The 17,078-nt window shown below is 46.2% G+C and overlaps 1 protein-coding gene across 1 annotated transcript; it reads right to left on the bottom strand.

The window, feature by feature from the left end:
- Nucleotides 1-5,057: 5,057 nt before the first annotated feature.
- On the bottom strand, nt 5,058-16,125 carry IL2RB (interleukin 2 receptor subunit beta). Its single transcript, XM_072356484.1, has 9 exons — nt 15,855-16,125; nt 15,420-15,546; nt 13,670-13,772; nt 12,396-12,504; nt 11,315-11,463; nt 10,480-10,651; nt 8,628-8,724; nt 7,279-7,363; nt 5,058-5,861 (listed from the first exon to the last, which is right to left on the bottom strand). The coding sequence occupies exons 1-9, from the start codon at nt 15,985-15,987 to the stop codon at nt 5,058-5,060; spliced, it is 1,779 nt and encodes a 592-aa protein (XP_072212585.1). The 5' UTR covers nt 15,988-16,125.
- Nucleotides 16,126-17,078: the final 953 nt, after the last annotated feature.

Below are 17,078 nucleotides of genomic sequence, written 5' to 3'. Positions count from 1 at the left end.
CCAGTTTTCAAAGAAAATCAGAATCGTAGGGTTTGAAGGGACCCTTAAAGGCCATCCAACCCAACTACCCTGCAATGAACAGGGACAGCTACAGTTCAATCAGGGTGCTCAGAGCCTGGTCCAGCCTGACCAAGAATGTCCCCAAGAATGGGGCATACACCAAAATCCCTGGGTTTCCTCTCCTTCTGCCCATACACAAGGTGAGTACAATAATAAAATTCCCACAGACAAGATTGGTGTCCTCTCAGGCTAGAGATGGTTTTAAAAGTGGTATTTTGTTGACCTGGAGATCAACACAAAAGCAAACTGGTGCCCTCAGTTTCATAAAGGGGTTGCACACAGCAGCTCCAGCCTGGGAGCCTGCAGTTGCACTTTGCTCTCAGTCCCCAAAAGCAAACAAGCGGTGCCATTCCCACCCAGACACACATCCCAGGGCTAAGCCCATGCTGGCCCTGACTCAAAAGCTATGCTAGCACAGGGAGAGCATGCAAACACCTTTCATCCTGGGGAGCAATCACAGGACAAAGACTTCTCAGCCCCTGCCTCCTCTCCCCCCATTACTGAGCCTTAACACTCCAGGCTGGCTTGCAGCAGGGAGACTTGCTCACACAGTGTAAACACCAAGCAATTCACTCTAGAAAATCAAAGCTAACTTGGCAAACATCAACACTCTGACACACAGCAGCACATTGCTTGCTCTGAGGCACTCTTCCAGAGGGGCATGCAGTACAAACAGGCCTAGCAGGGCTTCCCTGCAGGGTCACCTTTCTCTGGGCTCTCCTCACCGAACCCATTGGGCGGTTCAGGGGAGCTGCTACCAAAGGATCTTTTCAGCAACAACAGACATAAGCAAAGAACCACAAACCAAGGGGCAGGGCTAGAGGAGGAGAGCAGGAAACAACAGCAGAAGAACCTCTTTGTTTGAAGGTTTAATTGTAGACACAGGGGTTTCCCCCCAGAGCTGCAGACCTACCTCTGAAACCTGCTGCCGCCTTTCGAAGCTGAGCCCACACCCCCCATGCTAGGCACCTTGCACATGCACAGGGAGGGAGAGGAGGGGACACCTATTTACCCAAGCTCAAGGTCTCCTCAGGGATCAATAATTGGATGCCATGTCCCTTCAGCCTGGCCTTTGTCCTGCGCTGTCCCGCTGCGGTGGGTCAGCACACCCTGTGTACTCAGAGATGGAGATTTTGGAGGCTTGCTGAGAGGGGAAGATCTACAGGTTAAGGAGCACCTCCAGCTGTGCCGAGGCAACCCTGGAGGCTGGTGAAGGTAGTTAGGCTGTCCTCCTTAGGGGAAAGGGAGTTGCTGAGCAACTGTTGTATGTCTCAGACACCCTCCTTGGTTCCATTGCATGCTGGCAGGCAGAGCTCCCTGGCTGACAGGCAAAGAAGGCTCAAAGGAGGGAAGCACACTGCATGCAGTGACGTCAGCGGTCATGCTGATGAAAGCAAAGCACGGTGTCCATCAGTACAGACCTGCAGCAGTCCCTTTGGTCTTCCTGGTCTCCTTGCTGCCTTTTCTCCTGCTGTGGTGCTCCCCACACTCAGTTGCACCACTACTCACTCTTTCCTGCAGCATCTGCTGCCTTCTATTCCCAGGTCCTTCTTGCCTGCACTACCTTCTCCCTGTGGCCCCGCAGCACTGTTTGTGCCCCTCATTTTTCACAATGTAAATAGAGCTATCCAGTCAATAAAGCTGGGAGGAGGACACATGGTCTACTCTTGACCCAGGACTGAGTTCCAGCCAATAGGGGACCAACTTGCAGTTGAGTGACATTCTGAACCTGCCTGACTGATGCAGGACTGAGCACTTCCTCCTTGCAGTTTGCAAAGGTGTCATGCAGCAGGTTGGGTTTCTTCCCATCATCACTGTTGTAGTTGCCTTGTGGTGGGTTTTAGTAGTAAAAAAGGTTAAGCGTGGATGAAACCTGCAGCGTTTGACTGGGAACGTGTTAATGTGGTTATCCTGACTAAGCCATTGCTGCACATATGGGAAACTGAGGCAAGCAATGACAATAAGAAATGCTTTCAGAACTAAGAGATTTAAGTGACAAGACCGCACTTTCAGAAATGTCTTTGAGCCAGAATTTCCCTAGATAACTGAAGACTGGCTGCATCTCTAAGTGTATATGGTATGGTTTTCCAAAACATACACTACAAGTTTGCCACAGTGGGTCAGAACCCAGCTGAGGGTATTTCCCAGTGCCAGAGATCTTACTTTTTTGTCTTCATCTTTCCTGGAAAGAAGCACCTTCCTTCTCTGTTGTTTTCAGCAGAACAAATTATACAGGATTTCAATCTGATCTATCTAAGCATACCACATCTATCACCACAGCCTTTTGAATCAACCAAAGGCCCAAAACCTTGATCAGATTTGACTTCAGAGGAATTCCTTTATTGCAAATACTCTTTTTTTTTTTTTTACTGCTTCCCCACAGCAAAATAAAATAAAATAAAATAAAATAAAAATAAAAACAAACAAACAAACAAACAACAAACAGGAGCCATGTGGGATGTGGCTGAGAGTGATGTTGCATATAAAGTATTCTGGAAAGAGGGAGATGAGAGATGTGACAGCAATTTTTGTTACCTCCTGGCCTGAGATGAAGAGAGGACTGGTGTCTGTAGCTGTTAGCTGAACTGCTGTTCAGTTTCGGTATTACTCTGGTACTGATGGACACTGTCATCTCTCTGTTGTCTGGCTTTGCACTGTGTGTTTGCATCAGTTTGGGAGGGGAACGTTCGCCCTTGTGACATTTCCAGAGAGCTCTCGGGGACCCAGAAGAGAAAGGGCCCCATGTCACTGAGTGTTGTGTCACTGGCATTCACAAGCTGGGTTACTCACATATGAGACCACATGACCTCGTCTTCCTGGAAGAAAGGTCCAGTTATCGACAGATCTTATGTTGAGTGCTTCCTGCCTCAGTGTCACACATTCACACCCAGTGTGGCTGCTAATGCAGTGCTAACAGCTTCCAGTTCGAAAGCTGTCAGCGTCTTCACAAGGGGGAAAAGTACTGAACCAGCAGGATGGTCCTCTGGGCCCTGCAGCAGGATTCACTTCCAGCTCTGCTCTTTGGGCACATCTCAATAAAACTGCCTCCTTCTTATGGCAGTATCTGAAGAATTCACCACTTCAGATCTCCCGTCTCCTGCCCCAAACTTTCTGTGTTTGATGTAGCTAACACTACTCCCCTTCTATCTTAACACTGGCAACCTGTGGAGTGGTGCATTTCCCTCTCAAAATTCAATCTGACCCTATTCCTCTTTGCCTGAATATTGGAGCTGACTCAGAACCGGCTGAAGTCCATAGGGGAAGTGCCATGCACTATGAAGGGCTTTGGATGGTTTACTTGCATCTGAGTCCTCCAGGAAAATGTCTTTTGAAACATCCCCTTTCTTTGCCCTGGCCTCAAAACCCACTTGCCCACATAGTGCAAATGCCCCATTTTAGGTGGTGGTGTGCCTTGAGAAAGGGAGGAGCAAGAGGTCTAAAGATACATTTGTTCCGTTCCATCTTTACCAAGCTTTAACTAGTCACGTATTTAGCAAATCTTTTAGGTGTCCCCCCTCAACTCCAAATAAAACACTGAAGATTCCTTAGTATTTCCTTTATTTACAAAGAGTAAAAATGGGTAGGTTTTTTATACTCATCATAGCAGCAAGAATAATTGAGAAGCTTATGAAGGTCTACATAGGGACAGGAGAACCATCAGTACAACTAGGATCCTTGGCCTATGTAAGATATCTATTTCTCTGTTGGGATTCAGTGTCTCTTTTTGAGCTCCATCTGGAAAAAATCCCAAAGCACAGCAAATAGCTGTGCAAATCTTGTGCTTGCTCATATGGGAAGCTGTGGGGTTTTCTTCACCTGCTATGTCCTGGATGCAGAGTCAGTCCACACCTTGAGGCAGATGAAGAAGTTGATGAGCAGAGGATAAGGGTTGTCCCGGACCTCTCTGTTGTAGGCAGAGTCAAGTCCTTTGAGCAGCTCTTTTGAGGTGATACTCAAAGGGGTGGCAAAAGTACCAAGAGTTTTGGTAACTGTGTAAGTTTTTGATCTTAATAGAAAGTTCTTTAGCAATGGGTTGGTGTTTTCTCACTTCTGAGTAGACCAGACACATGGCAAGAGAAGAGACAGACAGTACAGATGTTGGATGCAAGGATGGATGGAAGCAGAGCAGATTGTCTTGCTCTGCCTTACCACATCTCTTCTGCGTTATTGCTGTTTATCAGTTCAGCAAATGCAAAGCAGAAAAGTAGTCTTTGCAGTCTTCTTTTTTTTGTGCATGAAGTTTTCTTTTCAACGAAGGTGCTGATTTGTGAGTCAGTTTTCTGGGCCCATTTACCATATCTTTGCTGCTAACTAGGCAATGGTTTCCTCCGAGCAATGGAAGGAATGGGCAGCACCTTTACGACGTTTTCCACTAATACAGGATGTGGAATGAACTACTCTGCAATCAGCTTATCGTAGTCAAATAATGGTATTTTGCCAGAAGGGCAGAGAGGCTTTCGATTTCATGAAAAATATTGCAGCAAGAGTGGGAAATTGTGTGTGTTCTTTTTACTGCCATCATCAGACTTGGGGGAGAAAGTGGAAGGGGAGGGGATTTCCCCAGTATTTTTAACCCAATAATGGGGATTTCTTTGTACACTGCGCTGCTTAGACAGCTGACACAGCTATGGCTCTGAGCTAATCTTAGAGACCTGAGTCTAAAACTAGACTGAGCAGCTCAGAATGTACTCTAATTAAAACCTGAAATGAGGAAGAACATCATAGGAAAAAAATAAAAGACACTCTTGGTTAGTCAGGAAGAGATGTCTTCATGCATTTTGTCATCAGCCCCATCTATGAATTTACACCTTGTCCATCCTATTCCTTCCACAGTTTTGTGTCTTTCTAGAGTAACTCCATTCTCCAGCCTCATTAAAGAACAGTTCCAGTGGTTCAGTGACTGGAGACTATATTCATGCTCTGAATAGGAGAAATTTCCATCTAGTCTTCTCTGCATATAAGGTCTTTCCTGCTTGTAGACTTCCCCCATGCTGATCCTAGACAGAGCCATGGTTATATTGGCTTTGGAGGTCCTTAAGAGAAAGGTAGGCACCAGTGATTGGCACTTGGCTGGAGAAGGCTGTTCTGCAAAGATCCTCATCCTGGGTTTGCCTTAGAGTTGTAGGCTGAGAAAAGGAAGAGGTAGCATGTGTTGCTGGGGCACTGGGATCAATTGGAGGGCCTGCTTTCCCACCTGATACATCAGAAGTATTGTTGTCATGCAGGTCTGTTGAGTCAGGAAAGTCTATGTCCACCTGGCATGGGGCCTCAGCAGATTGTAAAGCTGCTTTGTCAGTCATCTGCTCATCCTGCTTCACAGCTGGTGTTGGTGAGGTGCTTGCTCTTGACGGGGAAGCCACCGCCCACTGGGCTTCACCTGGTGTCTCTGCCACAAAGGAGATATTTTGGAAGCCCTGGATCCCATTTACACAGTGCAGAAAATTGTAGGGCAACACTGGCATGTCCTCTGCCAGTGTACAGAGGTCTGGGGAGGGAAGATCATGGTAAGTCTCACTGTCCTCGCTGCCATTGTTCTCCTGGGTGAAAGGGTCATATGTGAAGTAGACCTGACAGGGCTCGATCTCAAAGGAGTTGGGAAGGTGGAAGAAGAAGTAGCCCTGGTTGGTGAAGCAGCTGGACACAGAGTGCCCACTGGTTTCTGAGGGAGGATCAGGTGCCAGGGTTCCCTTGGAAAGCTGGGTTTCCTGATCGTTCTTCTGCATCACCTCCAGCATTGAGATTTCTGGGGCTGTATTGTTCACACACATGGAAGATGTGGAGAATGGGGAGGAGAGCCATTTCTGATGGGAAAGAAACACGGGAGAGAGACTGTTATGTCCAAAGTACAACACAGTGAGGAACAAAAAGCCTCTTCTTCTGAGCTATTAAGTGGCCTTTTCTCTACCCAAGCAATTGGAATTGGGGAGAGGGAAATCCATGTCTGTGTTGTCCCAAGTGCAGCGTTTTAGAGGTACTATATCTTTCTATCACTATAAAATCAAGAGCAGATCTTGCAAACCTGTTTTGAGATTTCTGGAGGTAATTGAGGATGAATGGCTAAAAGGAAAGGAAAGGTGAGGAGAGGGAAAGAGAGAAAGAGAGGAAAAGAGAGAAGAGAGTAGAAGAGGGGAGAGGAGAAGAGGGGAGAGGAGAGGAAAGGAAAAAGATAAAGGGACAAGACTGGAATGAGGAGTGGAGGTGGAAACACAGAAAGCAGCACTCAGCTGTGTCTCATGAAATCTATTCCTAGGAGATGAACCAATTTTTAATAATTCTACATGGCTGCATGCAGCTCTCTTGTCTGAACTGCTCCTCCAATTTGATTGCGGCTGGACTTCCACACTCTACAAATTACATCCTGCAGTGTGCCATTATCCATATAAATAATTCAGTTTCGATAATATACAACTTAATTTCATTTATGGTCAGTAAAGCAAATTTTCTAGTTTTTTCAACACTGAGAAAGTGACTCTGATGCCCACTGCACCTCCCTTCCTGGCATTCTTCCCTTGTAAGTTTAGCTTTCAATGGCTTTTTGCACTTAGGCTTTTTTCCAAAGCTTTGCTGTCCTATGGATCCTCTGCATTTTGTCCCCATCCTTCTTATAGTGGGATTGCTCATGGGACCACCTCCCACGTCTTTCATATGATGCTCCCTTTAATCCTGCACAGAATGGCAATTGTCTCCTTGCAGTTTCTTCTCCTTTCAAGAAGAAGTTGGGGAAAGGAGAAAGAGTAGAAAGACGGGGTTGGGAAGGAAAGGAAAAGAAAGAAGAATGTAGAAAATGGCTAAATATCATCCAGAATAATGGCAATTAGCAGCAAGAGCAGAGGTAAAGCCTATAGACAGAAGAAGGGAGAGAAGGTAGAAAATCTGGGACAGGTGGAGGGAAAGAAGGAGGCTGGAAGGGGATCTGAGAGGCCAAGCTGCCTCCCACAAGTTCTCTTTATTTTCTCAGGGTGTCCTGTCAGGGGAGCAGCGTGCTGAGGTTTGCGTGGTTTGCCATTTCTCAGTTCTGAAATCAGAGATGCATCAACCGGGTGTCAGGTTTTAGGTCAAAAAATAAAACTCCAGCAGAGAACACAGCATCTGGTGCTGCAGGCACATGGGCTGTGTGTGCACGTGTAGGTCAAGCACCCAGTCTCTGCCCCAGGCATATGCAACTGGACCATCCTCTCCCTCATTTCTTCCTAATAACCATCTGGATCCTTCCCATACCTGAATGTCACCTCCATGAACAGAGATGAGTGGGGGAAAGAACTTCTCAGGGTCTGGGATGTGAATCTTCAGGATCTTCTTAAACCTTGAGAAAAGAGAAGGAGATTCAGAAACAAAGTAGGGCCTGATCCTAACCTGTCGTGGTGGAGGAGCACTGCAGCTCACGGGTACTACCTTGGTATGGGGGAAAGGTAAAGTATAAGAGTGATCCCAAAGGCTCACAACCAACGGTTCCCAGCCTTCTCTACCTTGGTGGTCACCTTAGCATTTCCATTGCCCACTGCTCATTTATAGGTCTGAACAGATCTCTTGTTTCCATGGCTCAGCTACTGCAAGATGTCCCCCTCTTTGTTTGCTCACACCACAATAACTCACTGGACAACATGGAGGACCTTGCTGTATGATACAGCTGGAACTTACTGGATGTGCAAGGCCATGTGAGTATGCCATGTAAAAGTAGTATGACCTCCACCCTACTGGAACCAGTGTATTGTCACTTGAGGCAGCATTAAGTGATTTAATCTGCTCCTTGGTCCCTCTGAGAGGTTGGCTGATCCTGTTACCATATTGTTGGTGCTTTGCTGTGGGATGCTCAGAGACCCTTTTGACCTATGCAGGCAATCAATATGTTTTCTGAAGCATAAGAATTTGCTAGTTTTTAAATATAAACCAGCATCACTTGAATACAAACTTACATCACTGCAGATGCTCTTTTTATTCATGCATGTCTAATCCTTCCTTGCATCTTACCTCAGCATTATTCTTACACTGTGTGAAGATAGGCCTTTTTGTCTCTCTGTGTGCCATATAGCTAGTCCTTCCTCACCTTTTTATTATGACTCAAGGCAGAGCACAGTAAGCAGTAATTTTACTCGTGTCCATCATACGTTAATACCTTTCTCCTTTCCTTACAAAGAAACCATCCCGACTTCTTCTGTCTACTTCTCTGAGAACATTTCTGCCACCAGTATCATCTGGTGCTGCAGTGGCACAGGCTGCCCAGGGAGGTTGTGCAGTCACTGTCCCTGGAGGTGCTGAACCAGAACCGTGTGGATGTGGCACTGAGGGACGTGGTCAGTGGGCATGGTGGGGATGGGCTGGCGGTTGGGCTGGGTGATCTTTTCCAGCCTTAATGATTCTACAATTCTAGGATCAGTGCCCTGTTTCTCTGTTCCTGTCCTGAGAAGAGAAAACCTGAAGCTGTTTCTAATCTCACCTCAAAATGCTGAGATGTGAACAATATATTTGAGTCTCTCTGTATGCTGAATAATGCTTGCTAAAAAATAAACCAGAGTATAAGAAGACACGCAGTATACAGCAGAGCAACAAATGGGAAAACTGACACTTACCATCTTGGGGTCCGTAAGTTTATAAGGAAGGCAGACCCAATGATCACAAAGATGCATGTGCTCACTATAATAGCTGGCAGGACTGGCCGAGATGTTTCTGCAGGATAAAGAGACAAAGAGGGAGTTGCAATGAGCATTCAGTCAAGGTTCTGGAGACTGGAGCTGTGGCACTTCAATAGCTATTCAGACTGATATAACTGGGTCTTTCCACATTATTATTATACAATGTGTTGCTAATGATAATAGTACAATACATTATAATAATTACACCATGAAGCTGTGTAATATAATACAATATAATTATAATGAGATGGGATAGGATGGGATAGAACTGAATAGAACAGAATAGAGTATACAGGTCAGATAAATGAGTTCTTCTCTGTTGCATAGGATGCCTTTGAGCTTTGACAGGTTTCAGTGTCTGCTTGGTGTGGCTTAATAGATAATTCTTGCTGAACAGCTGGAAATCCCTCTCCATAACAGCACCACAGCAGAGGACTGCCATGGTTGAGGTGCCACAGTCCTCTATTCCTGCCTTATTCATTGCAAAAGGAAGCAGGGAGTCCTAAAATCAGTTTAAGGGTGGATAGGGAATTCAAACAGCATCATGAGTCAGTGGGGAAATAGAGTCATGGGGTTCATGGTTATGCGTTAGAGGGCAGCAGGGCCAAGGATGGACAAGGCTAGGGTCAAGGGCTTAGCCTCTTCCTTTGGATATCTGGAGGAACACTTTGAGAAGGCTACAGCTTTCCATCACATGCTAATTTTGATACTTGAGTGGTATGGTTAGGACAAAGTGAGTGAATTTCTTCATTACCAGCTCTGCCAGCACTCCTCAACCTTTTCTGGCATCATCTCCAACTTTTTTAATCTGCCTCTTTCACACATCTCCCCAGGGCACCTTTGCCTGGTCATGCTGTTCTGGTGTCTGGCTCTTCTGCCTGCCACCCCTATCTCCCTCCTTCCCTAAGGCCCCTTGCTCTGGACCTGCACAGCTTTTCTGGAGCACTTGTGAGGAAGCAAAGAGTTATGAAAGGAGACAGTTTCAGAAAGCCCTTTCTTTGCCTGTCCTTGAGACACTACTCAGATCACTTTGTCTCCTCTGCCTTTGGTACCCTGGTTATCTTTGGGTCTCAGTTGCTATGACAACTGGTTGCGGCTGTATCCTCTTCACTGACATCACACACTGTCAAAATTTGATCGCCACAGCAACGTAATGCCCTTTCTAAACATAGCTCCTCTGTTTATATCAGCACCAGGAACAACAGGGAACAACTGGGCAGGGGCAGAGCAGGGTGACGTGAAGAGGAATAACCTCTAGCAGTTTGTTTTCCAGGAAAGATGTGGCAAACACCACAGCCCATGACTCACTAAAGAGGCTTGCTCAGAGCCCTGTATTTCAAGGCTGTAGGTGTCCACCATGCTGTGGTTCATGGTAATGACTGGTGCAACTCTCAGCAGAGCTTTTTGGAAGGGACTTACACACCTGTAAGTCTTCTTTCAGACTCTATGAGACTTTGCTTCCTAGACTCAAGTTTCATTGCATTTTACTGATCAGCGTCTTCATTGAACTGACCCTGATTTGTACCTTCTGGATTTTGCCTGCCCTCTGGAAGGCAGAGGGGCTGCTGTCATTTAATCTGTTGGGGCTGGGAATCTTTGTGCTTAAGCCCTGTTGAGCCAGCTCAACCTGACAGATTAGGAGGAACTGACAGTTTCCGATCTTCTCATTGTACTTCAGTTAATGCTATCCTTCTTCCAGATTTTCAGCCTGATTTGGGCCTCCTGCCCCTTGTTTCATCTGAGTTCCCTCTTCCCCATCCCCGTCAGGCTGCCTGACTCTGATCCTTACCTTCAACATGTGTGCTCCACAGTACTGTCTTGCTCCAGTCACTCCACACACCTCTGTAAGAACTTAAGGCACTTGGCTTTGCACGGACAGCTGCCTCATACTTCATGTTGGGGGAGAGTCTTTCAAAAGGTGCCCACATCTGGTCCTGAGTAATGATGAAGGTTTTGGCCTCCTGGAATAAGGACAAAATTAGAGCATCCCTAGCATCCTGCTGTGGCTCAGCCTCATATACTCATTCTTTCCAAGGCCCTCAGAGAGGACCCACTTCAGATCCTTCCACTTTGTGCATTGCTTGTTTGCACTGGAGGACAAATCTTTACTTTGCATTTTTTATCCCAGAGAATAACTGTTCATTGCTTTGCATTTCTCCATCACTTTCAGGTGTGCCCTGGAGCTACCTGGATTTCATTTGTGACAGCACCAAGTAAAATAAGCTTCCCATCTCTTTCCATGTCATTACCAAACACTGGCAGCAGGTGACACACATAAAAGGGAGTGGAGAGGCAAGCCCCTCTCCAGCTTCACAGACAAGACAACTAGGATAATCAAATCCAACTGTCAGCCCATCCCTACCATGCCTACTTTTACCACGTCTCAGGTTCTGGAACACCTCCAGGGATGGTGACTTGCACCACCTCCCTGGGCAGCCTGTGTCAATGCAGCAACTCTCCTTCTGATAAGTTTTTCCTTTTATCCAACCTGAACCTGTCCTGGTGCAACTTGAAGCCACTGTCTATACTACAACTTGTTTCGATCTGAGAAGAATATCCTGGGTGTTGTAAGGAAGACCAGGTTTGGTATGGTGTCTAGTGCCAGTGCTCTACCCTGTACTCACCTCCCAAGACTGACTTGTGGTTCGGTACCGCACTTCATATTGCCGCTCCCCATTCAAGTAGTGAGAGGAAATATTCAGGCTCCATGTTAAGTTGTAGGTGTTTTTAGCTTTGCTGAACAGTTGAAGATTTCCTGGAGGCCACAGTTTTACTGGAAAGAGAAAGAGAGCTGGTATGTCACCAGTGCACCATCAGTCTGTTACTAGGCTCCTATGGCACACATCATGACAACTGGGTTGGTGCACAGGCTCACAGAGCCATCCATGACTGAGTGAGATTGTTAGTGAGTTACTTCTCTCTGCTTGTCCTTCTTACCCAGTGCCCCTGGTGACAAAAGGCCTGGGACTAAAGCAGAGGCAGCTCCTCTAGTAGCCTGTGAGAATGGCCACTGCTTTCATCCTATCTCATGGGGTTATCCACAAGGCAGTTGTGTGAGCAGGAAAGGAGCATGGTTGGGGTGACAGCTTCTTTCCAGCTGCTCTTTCAGAGAGCTACAACCATGGGTGCAGGAGTTACACAGACTGTCTGGGGTGAATCTTCTCAACCCCTTATTCTAGGCATGACTTCTTATGACTCAACACTGCAGTAACTTCACTGGATGTCCACTCAACTCACACATTCATCAGAAAAAAAAAGAAAAAGAACTAAGAAGATGATTTTTGACTGGACTAGTGAGTTGAATCAAGTCGGCAGATTGATTCTTGCCAAAGCTAGCTTAAAGGAGTGTGGAAGCACATGTCTGGTAGGAGAGGCAGAGCAGCAAGATTTTGTCTCCTTCTTCTAGCGCATATTTTTCAGAAGTCAGCTGAGCTGTCATAGCCTGTTTGAAGCCAGAACTCCTATCACAGTGCGCTATCATTCAGCAGTGCCCCACGTACCGAGCAGGATGGGAAGTGGCTGGCATGACACTGCACATTAGAAGGGGTGGCAGTCAATATGGTCATCTTTGCTAGTTGTAGCAGGGGACAATGAAAATAGGTAAGTAAGTCTGCTGTGAGTATTGCATAGTTGTAGACAGGGATGAGAAACTGGGTATCCTTTCATGGGGAAGCCTCAGGGACTACAGCACAGATGAGTACTCACTATTTTGAAGTGGTCTGAAATCCTCCAGTCGCGCAGGTATAGACCTATTCTCCCCAGTCTGGCAGTGCACAGACATGGTAAGAAGATCCGAGACAGTGAAGCATTGCATCTGCAAGGAAAATTTACTGTTAGTGCCAACCAAGCCTCATCAATAACCATTGATACTTCCAAGCATTGCCTGCATATAAGAGATTTAAAAATACTTGACAATAAGTATGGGTGACGCTAAGTCTTTGAAATGCATAAGCTTCAGTTTTGAGTAGAGGAAAGAAAAACTTTGACTCATTTTTTGTCATTGCACAATGAAATGCAGGGCACAAAATATTTTGGTATGGTATGCTGCTGGGATTGCCGTCTGTGCTGACTAAGCAGGAAAAAGTTACTTTCAGCAAGTGACATTTATTGAGATAAAATATTGTAACCAAAATGCTTTGTTCTCATTGGCAAGACTGAGATAAAACTGGTATTCAATTTTACTCTTGAAATGAGTAGAACTCGTGAACTGATAGAACACAGTTCTGCAGTGATACTAAAGGGATATGTACATCACACAGAACTGAATAAGAAATGGGCCAAACAGCTTGATTAGAAAGAAAATGTGTTTGAAAGAATAGCTTATGGAGTTGTTTACCAGCCCTACAATTTGTCTTCACATATGATGCATGAAAGTAAAAAAAAAGCTCGGCTGTTGTCAGAACTCGTTGTGACTCTGCCAATAAGGGGAATTAGCTCTTTTATTTTTTCTTTCGGAAAACACAGAAATTACAGTAATTTCTGGATATGAATGAGGGAAGTACCCAATAAGCCTGAAAAAAGAGACTGATTTAAATAACGAATGATAAGCAGAGGATTTGTATCAATACTGGTTTCATTGATGCACAGCTGTTGCATCTTGCATTGGGCGCATTTTACCAGGTTCCACAGTAGTTAATAATTCAGGAAATGGTACTGAACTCTTCAAGGAAGATGAGGTCTAGAGGTGACCTCAGTGCTGCGGATCACAGTCATTCCTCCTCAGAGGAAGAGATGGGGGCCAAACCTAGATAAATATGACATGGGATACTGCATACAATCTACCCTGCACTTCTTCTGCATGAGTCAGGGTGTCATGACCCAGCTCACAATGAAGCCAGTCCCCACACAAGGCAACACAGAACAAGCCCAAGCCCAAAACTGCAGTCAAGGCTTGGTCTTTTTTGTAGTCACACTCAATATTACTCAACTTGACATACCATCCTTACAATTAGGCAGGACATCCTAGAGGAATTACTCACATTATAGTCTTTGCTAAAAATCTTGATGCATCTCCTCAGTCCAGTCATGTGCTCTGCCTTGGGTAACGCACAATGCTCAGATCTTTTAGATGAAGAATATGACCTGGGTTTTAAACAGGAGAATTTCAGTAAGCTGGGGAGTCTGTTTTACATGTAGTCAGATTTTATCTGATGCTAAAGGCCTTTCAAAGTATGTTGCATCTTTCCATACTCACTGAACAGCTTACAGCTAGGACATAGTCCCTCTTTCCCACTTCATCACTCAGTCAAGTTTTATGTGCTGACACATGGAGAATGAGTGCATCCCAGATATTTCAAACCAAAGATAATAGGAGGCTTCCAAACCTCTGTTTAACTCCTCTGCTGCATATTGATTTGGGATCCAGTTGCCAGTTTCAGCCCCTTTAGAGTTTTAGTAATCTTCTTCAAGCCACTGACAGCCCTATAGCATCTCAGATACCAGGCAGGAGGCACCTTCTGAACCAGGTCACATCCCAGCCAGCCAGGAACATAGCTTACTTTTTGATTCAATCCCACAGGGCAAGGGCATGATTGGTTATCAAGGTCTTTGTACCCAGCCTCAGAATATGTTTGCCTATCTCACCCCACTGGAGACATCTCTACTGACAGTAACTAGCAGCCTATCCATGCCAGAAACACACTAGTCTTATGACAGGCACCCAGGGAATCCCTGGGTAGACCAGTAACTCCTCTTGCTGAAAATGTCATACTTGGAGACCACAAAGAAACAGCCCAGCCCCTGCTGCAGTACTGGTTACATACCTACCCCTCCTCCTCTGGGAGAGGAAAACATTGTATAATCATTAAAATTGGAAAAGAGCTCTACAGTGACCTAGTCTGACTATCAGTCCTTCTCACCATTCTAACTGACTACGTCCCTTAGTGCCACACTGACACGGTTTTTGAGCACCTACAGAGATGGAGACTTCATCACCTCCCTGGGCAGCCTGTGCCACTGTAGCACTGCTCCTACTGAGAAGAAAATTACCCTAATATCCAACCTGAACCTCCCTGGCACAACTTGTGGCCATTCCCTCTTGTCCTATTGTTGTTACCTGGGAAAAGAGACTGACCCCCACCTCACCACAACCTCCTTTCAGGTCACTGTAGAGAGCAAGAAGGTCTCCCCTGAGCCTCCTCAACTCCCGACTGAACAACCCCAGTTCCCTCAGCCGCTTCCCATCAGACTTGTGCTCCAGACCCCTCACAGCTCCGTTGTCCATTTCTGAGGTATCACTGATTCAGAGGGGCATAAGGGCCAGGGGAGAAAAATGACAGGAGAACAATATACTCCTTCACTGATTGTTGCTCAGTGTGCAACTTCCCTGTCATGTCCATCTCACTCCGGCAATGAGCAGAAGGTCCCTATATAACTTGAATTCCACCTGTTCCATTCCTGTCTTTGCATACATCCCTGCTCTGTCAAAAATGGCCTTTAGTACAGAGGGCTGTTACTAGGGAAGAAGGATTTTCGGAAAATGAAGGACAGCATTACAGAGCTGGGATATAAGCGGTGCTAGGCAGTTTAGAACCCTCAGATGATAAACACTGAGCAGTGACCAAAATCTCAGATCACCTGGGGTCAGAGACAGACAGATTTGAAAGGCAAACCCTTCAGCTGTGTGACTCTATCACACTTGGCTTTGTTAGAAGGAGACTACTTTGATCTTCCCTCCAGGATACTTTTCATTCTAAGCATTGCCTTCCCTCAGCCTTCCCAGTCACCCACCTGTCACAAAATTCAAACTTGGATATAATCGTCAGATTGCACGGTGCATCAGCAAGGTCCCTGCCAGAGTTCCAGTCACAAAGGAGAGCTGCCCTCGAGTCGTACCAACAAGAGAGACTGGAGTTGCCTATCAGCAGGGAAGAGATGGACAGTACTGTGGTTGACTTAGCAATTACTTGACTTTTGGCTTTAAGCAGCAACCACTAAGCTCAGACAATTCTGCCCCATCCCAAACTACAGACAGACTCCTCGGTCAGATAGCTGATAGCTGTCTCCCGGTAAGAAAGGCAGAGCCATTCACTCTTCTGTCTGCTCTTTGCCCTTGGAGGTTGGAGCGCTCCTAAAAGCTCTTGCATTAATGCAGCCTCCTCTGGTTGTATGTTACAACGTGGGCATTACTCAACAACGACACCAACACAGGACATCATTTCTTACCTTGCTTAGAGTCTGATGCCAAAGAGAGAGGAATCAGGCTGAGCAGCCAGAGGTGGTGCAGAGGCAGTGAGAAGGGCTTCATCTGTTCTGGGAACACACTGAAAGAGAGAAGGTCCCCCCCACACAACCTCATTCAGCAGTGCTAATTAAGAAGCTGTCAACTCACATTGGGTATCCACTCTCCCTGAGCTCAGAACCAGTGTTTGTCTTCCACGCTCAGAAACTCCTGCCCCTTCTACTCCAGTCTGCCTTTCCTCAGAACTTCATCATTTTCCTGCCTTAGTGTTGCTTTGCTCAGCACTGAAACCATCCACAGAGAAACACAGATGGGCTGTTTGCAGAGTCGATGCCTTCTGGAGATGTGTGTGAGCGCACAGTACTCTGCACACACTGTTTCAGTCTGCTGCTGACTCAGGTGGAGAGTGCTGCCGTGGCTACACGTGGTTTTTTTTCAGTAAGCCCTGGGACTGAAATCACCAGGGGTCTGCTGAATGAGAGGGCTGCAACTACCAGAAGTTGGCTTGGAAAGCAGATTTTGATTGGCTTTCTTGGGACAGAAAATAAATGATAAAAACAGGGAAGTTTACCAAGTTCTGGAAGAGTAATGCACCATCCTCACCAAGCAGACCCTGCACTGCCTTGGAAAGAGGTGTGCTTTCAGGTAGAGCAGAAAATTTAGGCTTTGCAATCAGGTAATCCCTGCAAAGCCTGTGCAGCCAATCCCCATACGCAGGCTTATGAGCATCATCCCCCTCCCCATCCACCTGCACACATATACCTAGAGGTTCAGGAGAAGGAACCATCCTCACCTCTCCACGCAGGCAGGGCTGGGCACAAGGCATAGCCCTGCTGAGCTCTACTGGGGAAGTGGGAGCTGGTTTCTTTTTAAAAGGCTGGCATGAGGCATATCATAGATCCCAGTTATGATAAAAGATTAGGATCAGAGGAAGAAAAACAGGATGACAGCACATTCATAGACAAACGGGGAGAGAAAGGGAAAGAAAGAAACCAGACGAAGTTGTTTTGAGATGTGGGGTATGATTTGAGATGATTGTGGAAAGACAGAGATAAATACGCGCTCAGCCCTCCCCAGTGACAAAAATCAGCCTGTCAGACCGAAAGTCAATCCAAGACACTTCTGAGATCTGCCACCCCCATGTAGGACACAGCTGGCATCGCTTGCATTACCTTCCAGCTCCAGGCACCCGGCGCTCCAGGGATGGG

Source organism: Excalfactoria chinensis, chromosome 1, assembly GCF_039878825.1.
Source record: "Excalfactoria chinensis isolate bCotChi1 chromosome 1, bCotChi1.hap2, whole genome shotgun sequence".
In the NCBI taxonomy this organism is placed as follows: Eukaryota; Metazoa; Chordata; class Aves; order Galliformes; family Phasianidae; genus Excalfactoria; species Excalfactoria chinensis.
The sequence above is the reverse complement of the archived record's forward strand: the minus strand, read 5'-3'. Positions and strand labels throughout refer to the sequence as shown.

Coding starts and splice junctions, on each gene's coding strand:
- IL2RB (XM_072356484.1), bottom strand. CDS start 15,987: ATGAGGTTGTGTGGGGGGGACCTTCTCTCTTTCAGTGTGTTCCCAGAA. Junction 12,505..13,669: donor TTTTTAGCAAAGACTATAAT/GTGAGTAATTCC, acceptor TTTTCCTTGCAG/ATGCAATGCTTCACTGTCTC. Junction 5,862..7,278: donor TTCATGGAGGTGACATTCAG/GTATGGGAAGGA, acceptor CTTTCCCATCAG/AAATGGCTCTCCTCCCCATT.